Raw genomic sequence first — 11,542 nt, 5'->3', positions numbered from 1 at the left:
AACACACCTAACTGCAATTCCTTTTACACGGAGGCAACAAACTGCTTTTTTAAAATCTTGGGGTAACAGAGGTCCTACTTATAACAAACTATTGGAAGATTTTATATATATATATATATATATATATATGTGTGTGAATATATTCACACATATTTGTATATACTTAGAACTATAATCAGACTAACTTTTGGTAGTTATATTTTTAATATTTGAGGGTTTAAGGATGAAATCTTTGACTCTAATGCATTATCAATCAAAAGATTGAAATTTTAGCCCCCTTCTAGATAATCCTAATTCTAATCTCAGAGATGCTGCTCTACCTACCTATCTCACCCTTCCACTCCCATAGTGCGTTTTGTTTTTGTTTTGAAAAAATTTTGTATTTAACCTTTTTTCTAGATTCTAGTTCATTTTCATATTGAGATTTGATTATCTGGTACTCAGGTTCAGATGCTATCTTCTTTTACTAGTTTGACACCCATTTCACAATAAAACTGGAGTAAAAAAATACAAATGAGATTATGTCACTCCACTTTTTACTTTAGTGCCTTTCCATTGTCCTGAGGGTAAAGTACATTCTTCATATTTGTAATCTGGCTCTTCCTTCCCCTCCAGGTTCATTACTCACCATTTTCTAGCCCTCAATTATAGCTGCAACCACTTTGCGATTCACTGTATTCCACCCTTCCCAGCATTCTTCCTGCTTTAACTTCTTTAACACCTATCTTTCAACAATCAGATTTTAGTGGCTCAGTGGTTGAGCATAGACCCATGCACCAAGAGGTCACTGGTTTGATTCCCGGTCCAGACACATGTCCATGTTGTGGGCCCGATCCCCAGTGGGGGGCATCCAGGAGGAGGCCAATCATTCTCTCTCATTGACGTTTCTATCTCTCCCTCTAAAATCAATAAAGGAAAGCCCTGGCCGGTTTGGCTCAGCGGTTAGAGCATCGGCCTGCGGTCCGGAGAGACCCGGGTTCGGTTCCCGCTAAGGGCATGTACCTCGGTTGCAGTTTGTCCCCGGCCCTGGCTGGTCGTGTGGGTGGCAGCCACTCGATGTGTCCCTTTCACGTTGATGTTTCTCTCTCTCTCTCTCTTCCTCCCTCTCCCTCCCACTCTATCTGTGCAAAAAATGGAAAGATGTCCTAGGGTGAGGATAAAAAAAAAACAAAAAAATAAAATCAATAAAGGAAAAAAATAAAATAATCAAATTTTAACAACTCTGGGAAGCTTTCCCTGACCAAGAGTGGATCAGATACTCCCTCATTGTTCTTTAGCTCCTTATGCTTACCTTTAAGTATAACACTTGATTGTACACTTTATTGTATTTGTCTTCTGTACTTGTCTATAAATTTCTTGAAGGCAGGACTTTGTTGCTCTATCCTTGATAGAGTATTTGGATATACTTGGGATGATGCACATTATTTTTTGAATCGAAGAATGAATGTATCACAAAGTTTTAACCAGAGCCCTGGTTTCACTGTCTTCTTAGACTCCCATGTATGTTTTTTCTGCAACAATCTCCTGAAACGTGGTACTGGGAGTATGCAGAGTGTAAGCTAACTGTAGTAAAACAAAGCTGAAGGAACAGGTGTAGATGAAAGGGTACTGTTTTTAAGATCTTAGCAGATGCCTGGTAGGTGTGGCTCACTGGTTGAGAGCGTGGACCCATGCACCAAGAGGTCACCGGTTTGATTCCTGGTCAGGGCACATGCCTAGGTTATGAGCCAAATCCCCAATGTGTGTGTGTGGGGGGGGCATGCAGGAGGCGGCCAATCGATGTTCTAGCTCATCGGTTTCTCGCTATTCCTCTCTAAAATCAATAAAGAAAAAATATTTAATAAAAAAATAGATCTTAACAGATACAAATTAACAAGCAATGATCTTAACATGCAAAAGAATATCAGACACTCCCCCCTGAGGATTAATGGCTGACCACTGCCAACCACACCCATTGATTCTGAAGGGTCATGTTATGTACCCAAATTCTGATTCATCTAGCCCTGAGTTCAGATAAGTCACTCACCTGGGGCAAGGCAAACAGAAAACCAAGCCCACAGGCAGCCCCCAGGAGTTTCCTTACAGCTGAGTGGGGTCCAAGGAGGTGTTGTACTGCTGCCTGGTGGTCAAGCCCAAAGACCACAGGCAGAAAAGCTGCTGAATACATGCATGGCCATTAGTTTCAGGAATATGAGTGTCCATTATGCGATGTCCCCCGCCAGCCATAGAACAGTGATATTCCAGGTGGCATCCAGGGGCATAACCACAAAAGTGTCCAGTAAATCTAGAGCTGCTAAATGAGTAAACAGCTGCTTTACCTGAGAGGCGGAGCTGATTGGGCTGCAGCTGTCACTGAGCACAGCACTGCCAGGTTCCCTCCAGCCTAAGAATCAAACAACACAATGGCCACACATACTCACACCATAGTGGCGGAGGTGGGCAGCTCTGAGCCCTCTACAACTAATCCTGCTCAGGCCTCCTCCCACGCCGCTGACCTGCAAGGGGTGCCTTCCCCGCAGACATGGTGACTTGAAAGGGAAAGTAGTGGGGGGATGAAGTGTAGGTTTGAAGGGGTTAACTTCACTCCCATTTTTAGGATGAGCTAGTTATTGCGAATTCTGTCCACTAAAGCCTCCGTCTCTGGAGACCCTCCCTCTGTATTCTGGAGGCCACCTGTCCAACTGTCTGGGCCCTGCAGGAAACTGGGATCTGGTGCTGGCTTCGACTTCCGTGGACATATTTAGTCCCTGGAGCCCTGCACTGGACCAGAGCACGTGTGTGCCTGTTGAGGGTGTTCTGCTGGACCCACCCGGCCGGGGTGGGGTACCCTAATTCACCGGCCAATGCGAGGTCACCGCCGCGCCCCCTCGTCCCGCCCCTCTCCTGCAAGCCCCGCCCCCGCATCAGGATAATTGAAGCAGAATGTGCGGCTGGAGGTGCGCCGTGGGAATAGAGACTGTGATGAGGCGACCTGCTCACGGAGACACGCACAAAAAACACGCAGGCGTGGGCCCAGAGACAAGCACTGCTTGTTCCGAAATTCCACACCGGCGGCAGGTCCCACGCACTTTGTTTTCCGACGATGTTTGACCCTCCCGAGGCGCCGTTGAGTCCGGGAGGCGTGACTAAGGCGGGAAGTGGGACGGGAGCGGGGCTGCGGAGCTTGGGCGCCGCTGTCATGGATGCCTGGGTCCGATTCAGTGCTCAGAGCCAGGCCCGGGACCGGCTGTGTAGGTGCGGCCCGAGAGGGCATGGGGGAGGGCGGGCAGACGGCGACCCGCGCGAGGCGAGGTCAGTTCACCCTGCAGGGGTCAAAAAGGGTCAGCTTGGGCTACGGGGGCCCGGACGGACCGCGGGCGCCGATTCGAGCCGGCCGTGAAACGATTCGTTTCTGTTGGCGGGAAGGATGGTGAAACTGAGGCACGAGAGGGCCAGCGGGGTGGCCGCGCAGGGTGGCCGTGTGCACCGCAGACCCCCAGCCCCGCCGCTGGGCGCTGGTGGATGGAGAGCGACCCGGACCCTGTCCCCAGAGCCGAGGGCTTGTTCCCCGCTTCCGTCCCCTACCCTGCCGCCGTTCGGTCTTCTGGTCGGTCCCAGCAGCTGGAGGGCCTGGGAATCTCTCAGTTCACCTGTTCTGCCCCCCAACGACCCCCCAGCCCCTCACACATCACAGACCTGCCCTCGCTGGACGTGCTTGTGATGGACCCCTGCTGCCTTCACTGCCCTTTTCCGCCCTCAGCACTGTCAGATCTCGTATTTAAAGCCTCAGCTCTAAGTAGTGCTCCCCATCCCCCTGTCGGCTCCCTTTCATCCATATGCCTTTCCCTTACCCTGGCCTGCAGGAGAAACAAGCGAGTTACGGGCGAGACGAGGAGGAAAGGGAATGGTCGCGCGCAGCCTGGGAGAACGGGAGGACCACCCTTGCCTTTGGAGACATTTTTAGGGGGGATTTTAGGGGGGGTTACCTTACCTGTCTTCTCCTCCAGGGCCGCCCAGTACGCCTGCTCCCTTCTTGGCCATGCGCTGCAGAAACGAGGGGCCAGCCCTGAGTTACAGAAACAGATTAGACAACTGGAGGGTCACCTGAGCCTAGGAAGAAAGCGTAAGTAACTTGACGCTTTATTACCCCAACACTTCTTCCATCCCCAGCTCTTCTCTTAGCCCCTCCTTCCTGCTTTTGACCTCCTCCACCAGTTCACCCTCATTTGGCTTTGCATTTGTTCTCTACATGCCTCCCAATTGAGATAAGACAACAAGAGCGAGAGAGTCATCAGGGATTGGAGAGAAGGGGGCAAGTTTGAGGACACTAAGCTGGGACACAAATGAATTAAAATTTAAAGTAAAAAAGCACGAACTGTTTCTGCTCTTTTTAAAACTTGTTTGTTCTTGTTTCTATCACTTGCTTGACTTTCACCCTCTTGCTTTTTCTTCTTTTTCTCTGTGTCTTGCTCTCTGTTTGCTTCTCTACTTCCAAATCTTTGCTTTTTCCTGCTGATCCCCACAAGTTCTACGCCTGGGTAACTCAGCAGATGCACTTGAGTCAGCCAAACGAGCTGTGCACCTATCAGATGTTGTCCTAAGATTCTGCATCACTGTTAGTCACCTCAATCGAGCCTTGTACTTCGCCTGTGACAATGTCCTGTGGGCTGGAAAGTCTGGACTAGCTCCCCGTGTGGATCAGGAGAAATGGGCCCAGCGTTCATTCAGGTTTGATATCCTTTTATTCTACAAGACCTTTTGTATTTTTCATACTGCATAGCTTGCCTTTTATGAGAGAAAAATCTCTCAGGGTCATCCCAAAATATACGTGTCTTAATCACTTGGCTTCTAATCTTCATTTAGTTCTTAAACTATCAGAATGAGGAATGCAGGCAGATGGAAGACAAATGCTCCTCCATAATGAATGACTAAGATTGGGAAAGATATTATATTGCTTTAATTCTGCTACTATCTATACCACAGATCAGTGATTTTCAACCTTTTTTGTCTCATGGCACACAAAAACTAATTTACTAAAATTCTGTGGCACACCAAAATATATATTTATTTGCTAATCTGACAAAAAAAATAGCTATAATTCTTACCTGTTGAAAATCACTGCCCTGGCCGGTTTGGCTCAGCGGTTGGAGCGTCTGCCTGCGGTCCGGAGAGACCCGGGTTCGGTTTCCGCTAAGGGCATGTACTTCGGTTGCAGTTTGTCCCCGGCCCTGGTTGGTCGTGCGGGTGGCAGCCACTCGATGTGTCCCTTCACGTCGATGTTTCTCTCACTCTCTCTCTCTTCCTCTCTCTCCCTCCCACTCTATCTGTACAAAAAATGGAAAAATGTCCTCAGGTGAGGATAAAAAAAATAAAAATAAAAAAGAAAAGAAAATCACTGCCATAGGTTATGCCCCTCACTGCCTTCTCATGCAGTCATTCTAAAACTATTTAGTAGGTGCTTACTGTGGTCCAGGGAATAAAGCAAAGAGCCAAACAGATATGGTTCCTGCTCTCATGAAGCTTTTAGTCTAGTGGGGTAGTCATATATTAAAAGAAATAAACACTAAACCAGGTATTTGTGGAAAAGTACAAGGTGTTATGAGATATGTAACAGGAGGAGCTAATTTAGGTAGAAAGATCAGGAAAGAGCTCTTTAAGAAAAGTAATATCTTAGTTCAGACCTGAGTTTGAATAGTAGCAAACAGTAGCAGGGAAGACCTTTTCAAACAGATAATAGCATGTTCTAAGGCCTTGAACCAAGAAAGACTTTGTAGAATTAGAAAAATAGAAAGAAAACTAGTGTAATGGATAGTATTGAGTCAAAAGGCATACATTCAAACTGGAGAGCTAGACAGAGGTCAGATCACTTATGGCCTTTTAGTCAGTGATAAGACTTTCTGTTTAGTTTTTTAGGCAATGATAAGATTTTTTGTTTAGTTTAAAAAAATTTTTTAGTATGTTTTTATTGTTTTTTTGTTTTTTGTTTTTTTTTTAGAGGGAGAAGAAGGAAGAGAGAGATAGAAACATTGATGTGAGAGTGAAACATCTGTCAGCTGCTACTGCACACCTCCTATGAGAATCAAGCCTACAGGCCAGGCATGTGTCCTGACCGGGAATTGAACCAGGACCTCTCAGTCCATGGGATGACACTCAGTCCATGGGATGACACTCAGTCCACTGAACCCCACTGGTTGGGCTTTAAAAGTTTTTATCCTAGCCCTGGCCAGATTTGGCTCAGTTGGTTGGAGCATTGTCCCATACACCAAAAGGTGGTGGGTTTGATTCCTGGTTGGGGCACATACCTAGGTTGCAAGTTTGATCCCCAATGAGGGCACATGCGAGAGGCAACCAAAGGTTGTTTCTCTCTCACATCAATGTTTCTTTCTCTCTCTCTCTCTCTCTCCCTTTCTCTCTCAAACCAATTTTAAAAATTAAATTAAATATTTTTTTTATTGCCCTGGCCAGTTTGGCTCAGAGGTTAGAGCGTTGGCTTGTGGACTGAAGGGTTGTGGGTTTGATTTCAGTCAAGGGCACATACCTGGGTTGCAGGTTTGATCCCCAGCCCCAGTTGGGGTTGTGTGGGAGGCAACCAGTCAATGTGTCTCTTTCACATCGATGGCTCTCTCTCTCCCTTCCACTCTCTAAAAATCAATGGAAAAAGATCCTCAAGTGAGGATTAAAAAAAATTATACATACATACATATATGAGGATTAAAAAAAATTATACATAGGTAGGTAGGTAGGTAGGTAGATAGATAGATTGTCACCGGAGGACATTTTTCCATTTTTTGTTCAGACAGAGTGGGAGGGAGAGAGAGGAAGAGAGAGAGAGAGAGAGAGAAACATCGATGTGAAAGGGACACATCGAGTGGCTGCCACCTGCATGACCAACCAGGGCTGGGGACAAACTGCAACTGAGGTATGTGCCCTTAGGGGGAACCGAACCCAAGTCTCTCTGGACCACAGGCCGACGCTCTAACCACTGAGCCAAACTGGCCAGGGCAAAAATATATATTTTTTTAATTGATTTTTTTTTTAGAGAGAGGGAGAGAGAAACATCAATTTAATCAGCTGCTTCCTGCTTGCACCCTGACCTTGGATTGAGCCTGCAGCCTGGGCATGTGCCCTGTCTGGGAATTGAAACTGTGACCTTTCAGAGCATGGGACGAAGCTCAGCCAACTGAGCCACATTGGCCAAGGCTAAATAAAAAATTTTATTCTAAGCACAATGGGTTCTGAGTAAGGATGTGACATTATTCAAGTTGTAGTTAAAGAAGATCTCTCTTGCTGCATTGTGGAAAATGAACAGCAGTAGGGCAAAAGAGGAAGAGATGCTGTAGTATAGCCAAGGTACTGTAATATGACTTGCACTAAGGATCTGGCTGGTAAAGAAGGTGGAGAGAAATATGATTTGGGAATAAAATTATCTTATTATATATATTATCTGTATTTATTTTTTGTTTTGCTACGATTCTTTTTGTTCTTTTAAATTATATTAGCATCTTTCTATCTACATTTAGGTTTTGTTTTTCTCCTTTTTTTTTTATCCTCAACCGAGGACATTTTTCCATTTTTTGTACAGATGGAGAGGGAAGGAGAGAGAGGAAGGGAGAGAGAGAGAGAAACATTGACGTGAAGGGACACATCGAGTGGCTGCCACCCGCACGACCAACCAGGGCTGGGGACAAACTGCAACCGAAGTACGTGCCCTTAGCGGGAACCGAACCCGGGTCTCTCCGGACCGCAGGCCGACACTCTAACCGCTGAGCCAAACTGGCCAGGGCTAGGTTTTGTTTTTCTGTCTTTCTCAGTGAATTACAGCTATAACATGGCATGTAATGTATGAGTACTGGGGACAGAGGCATGATTTAAGTAGTATGGAAAAGCACCTACCTAGAAGAGTGTATATGCCATATTTATTCATTTCATTCAACAGATATTTATCAAGCTCTTACTATATGCAGGCACTGGTCTAGACATAGGGATACAGTGGTAAAGACAAACAAGGTTCCTGCTCCTATGGAGCTTACATTGTAATGTGAGGAGACAAACATAAAGAATAAATAAAAATATTAAATAGTGGTAAGTGTTATGCAGGAAATTAAAATAGGGTCATGTGGTAGAGTAAATGGCTTGCTACTTTAGAATTGGGGGATCAGAGAAGGCCTCTCTGAAGAGATGATGTTCAAACTCAGACCCAAAGAGCAGAAAAGAGCCAGCCACATGAAGATTTTGAGGCAGATTATTCCAGGTAGAGGAACTCGATAGTGTAAAGGTACTAAAGGAGGAACAAGCTTGATGTGATCAAAATACACAAAGAAACAGATGTGGTTGGAGTATAGCAGTTGAGGGAAAGAGTAGTTTAATGTGGAGTTAGAGAAGCAGGGTCAGATGTTGAGGTTGTAAACCTAAGTTATCTAGATTTTATCCTAAATGTGACTGGAAGGAAGCCATGAAGAGTTTTAAGAAGAGGAGTTTATGCCAGATACTATATGAAATTAGATTCTTGGGGACGAGGGGCAACAGTGGCCATATAGAGACAAGTTTAAAGACTAAAGTAGTTCAAGCAAGAGATGATAGTGGCTTAGACTGTGGAGATAGAGTGTAACAAAGAGATGTGCTTAGATTCAGGATGTGTTTTGGAGGTAGGTCAATTATATTGAGTACAGACCACTGCTATGAGAGTGGATTAAAAAATAAAAAACAGACTATTCTTAAGGAATTTATAATTTAACACATTTGGCAAGCTGCTTAACACTTATGGACCTCTTCTTTTTATTTTAGCAAAAGGATTGGATTTAGTCCTGGCCAGTGTGGCTCAGTTTTTTGAGCGTCATCCCATGCACACCAGGTTGCTGATTTGATTCCCAGTCAGGGCACATGCCTAGGTTATGGGTTTGATCCCTGGTTGGAATGCATGCAGGAGGCAGCTGATTGATGTTTCTCTCTCATACCAATGTTTCTCTCTCCTTCTCCCTTCCTCTCTGAACATAAACAGAAGGATTGGATTTAAATTATCTATAATTTAACTCTGAAGCAACTGATGTTTATTCTTTTTTTTTTTTTTGGTTAATCCTCACCCGAGGATATTTTTTCTACTGATTTTCAGAGAGCGTGGAAGGAGAGGTTGGAAGGAGGAGGGAGAGAGAGAGAAACATTGATGTGAAAGAGACACATCAATTGGTTGCCTCCCACCTGCACCTTGACCGGAGCCAGGGGTTGAACATGCAACCCTTCAGTGCACAGGCCAGCACTCTAACCTCTTAGCCATGCTGGCCAGGGCATGATTTTGATTTTTTAAAAATCCTCACCCAAGGATACTTTTCCATTTATCTTCAGATAGAGTGGGAGAAAGAGAGACATTAATATGAGAGAGACACATTGATTGGCTGCCTCCCGCACGACCCCATCCAGGGCCAGGGACCGAACTGCAACTGAGGTGCATGCCCTTGACCCAAATCAAACCTGAGACTCTTTGGTCCATGGGCCGATGCTCCACCACTGAACCAAACAGGTTAGGGCTGAAGTTTATTCTTTTAAAACAAATTTGTATTATTGTAGTTCAAGTTGAATGTGTGTGTGTGTTAATATGTTGCCAAGTAGAAAAGTGAAATTTGAGATTGAGCTTGGAAGATTTGATGATGCTCATGAATTTTAAGCCACGATCATAAAATACTTGTAAACATGTTAGTTACAGAAAGGTGGGAGGACATTTTTAATAGTGGATACTAGCATTCATTTCTGGTGTTCTAATGTGTAATCCTTTGCATTTGGTGTGGGGGGGCTGTTTGAGTGTTCTGTTGCATATGCTAAGTGGGTATACATGCCCTTACTGACCCTTCTGTCCTGTGTATCTCAGGTACTATCTGTTTTCCCTCATCATGAATTTGAGCCGTGACGCTTATGAGATTCGCCTACTGATGGAACAAGAGTCTTCAGTTTATAGCCGGCGACAGAAGGGCTCTGGAGGAGTAGCCCCAGGAGGAATTGAAACTGGGGGATCTGGGGATCCAGGGACTGCAGGAAGAGGCCTGCCCCAAATAGTTCTGAAGCTTCAGCTCCGAGTCCTGCTCCTGGCTCAGGTCCTTTGGGGTCATCCCCCACTTCTGCTGGATGTAGTCAGAAATGCCTGTGATCTCTTCATTCCACTGGACAAACTAGGCCTCTGGCGCTGTAGCCCTGGGATTGTGGGGCTTTGTGGCCTTGTGTCCTCCATCCTGTCTATTCTCACCCTAATCTGCCCTTGGCTACGACTCAAGCCCTGATATACTGGCACAGGATAAGGAGGGGACCTGAGCTGATAAGATGGAATCTTAGACTGTCCCCAGTGTACCAGCCTCATTCTAATTCTACTCCTTGATTAAAGTTAAAATCCAGAAATTTAGGGGTAGAGGAAGGAGCTTTGGGGAAGATGAGGTGAGGAAAGGTGACTTATGTAGTCAGTAGGATGATTCTAATGTTCAGATCTGCTGGAGCTTTTGTTCTTTTCCTCCTTCATTGCATTATCTTTGTCTCTCTTGACTCTTTTTACTTGGTCTCTCTTAAGTCTAAGATTCTGTCTCCGTATCTTTTTTTTGCCTTGTTAGTCCTCTGTCCTAGGAATTTAATCAGCAGCAAAATTACTTTTTGATAGGGATGTAGAAGGTATGGTCTCTAAGATTCTAATTGCCTTCTTTTTCCTCACAAAGGTGGCTTGTGGCAGATTTTACCCCCTTCAGACTCCAGATTATAATTTTAAAGACTTTATGTCCCAGTGGACTCTTCCCTCATGCTCCAGAAGTGGTTTGATGCTTCCTCTTCCTCCCTCATATCTACCTCACCAACCTCCCTACCCTTTCCTCTACCTACACCTGCAGATTTCTGCTTACACTTTGATTTCAGGGTTTTGTTCATAGCCCGTTCTTACCCATTCTTTGCCTGTCTAGAATGATGCCGTGTCTAACATCTTGCTGTAAATATTGTACAATGAATCTGTGTAAATAGTTAGGGCCCATGCCCATGATGGAGAACAAGCCTTCTAGCAAATTAAAGATCACTTTGCTCATTGATGTTTGGTCTGGTCCTATGTGTTCTTGTCATCTGAGGCTCCTATTTCTGTCACTATGATTTGGATATTTCATGGTATTAGCCACTGCATCATCACCCACAGACTTTTATTGAGCACCTAAACTATGCAGGGCATAATACTAGGTGGTGGAGATACAAAAAGCTCAACTCCTTGGTCCCAGCATCAAACATTTATAGCCTAGTTGAGAAGATGGGGATCTAATGTTAAAGTAATTCTACTAGTTCCACAAGGCACATGCCATGCCAGTTCATAGTTTATAGCCCCTCCAAAAACTAATGCCACAAGGCAACATAGGCTAAGAGTCACAAACAGAGTTAAGTGGAGTGGGCTGGTACGGCTTAGTCTGTGGGCTGGTTGTGTCTTCATATGTTGGGACTCCCCTTGGTGGATGGGGAAACAAAACCACTGTTACCCGTTCTTTATTTTTTATATCTCAGGTTGAGATTAATAAGCTTAAAAGGCCCAGCTGATGTGGCTCAGTGGTTGAGCATCGAC

At 45.1% G+C, this 11,542-nt stretch overlaps 1 protein-coding gene across 1 annotated transcript; it reads left to right on the top strand.

Annotated features, from left to right (window-relative positions):
• Positions 1–3,143: 3,143 nt before the first annotated feature.
• On the top strand, positions 3,144–11,004 carry PEX11B (peroxisomal biogenesis factor 11 beta). The gene is made up of 4 exons (XM_036272884.1): positions 3,144–3,234; positions 3,987–4,102; positions 4,506–4,707; positions 9,839–11,004. Exons 1-4 carry the CDS (start codon positions 3,179–3,181, stop codon positions 10,242–10,244), a joined length of 780 nt encoding a protein of 259 aa, XP_036128777.1. The 5' UTR covers positions 3,144–3,178; the 3' UTR covers positions 10,245–11,004.
• The last annotated feature ends 538 nt before the right edge of the window (positions 11,005–11,542 follow it).

Source organism: Molossus molossus, unplaced genomic scaffold (genome assembly GCF_014108415.1).
Source record: "Molossus molossus isolate mMolMol1 unplaced genomic scaffold, mMolMol1.p scaffold_m16_p_20, whole genome shotgun sequence".
NCBI classification, from domain to species: Eukaryota; Metazoa; Chordata; class Mammalia; order Chiroptera; family Molossidae; genus Molossus; species Molossus molossus.
This window is presented reverse-complemented; position numbering and strand designations above follow the sequence as displayed.

What these genes read in the sequence shown, in the direction of transcription:
- PEX11B (XM_036272884.1), top strand. Translation starts at nt 3,179, where the DNA reads ATGGATGCCTGGGTCCGATTCAGTGCTCAGAGCCAGGCCCGGGACCGG. An exon ending in GCCCGGGACCGGCTGTGTAG is followed by an intron (nt 3,235 to 3,986) that starts GTGCGGCCCGAG and finishes CTTCTCCTCCAG; the next exon opens with GGCCGCCCAGTACGCCTGCT. An exon ending in CCTGAGCCTAGGAAGAAAGC is followed by an intron (nt 4,103 to 4,505) that starts GTAAGTAACTTG and finishes GATCCCCACAAG; the next exon opens with TTCTACGCCTGGGTAACTCA.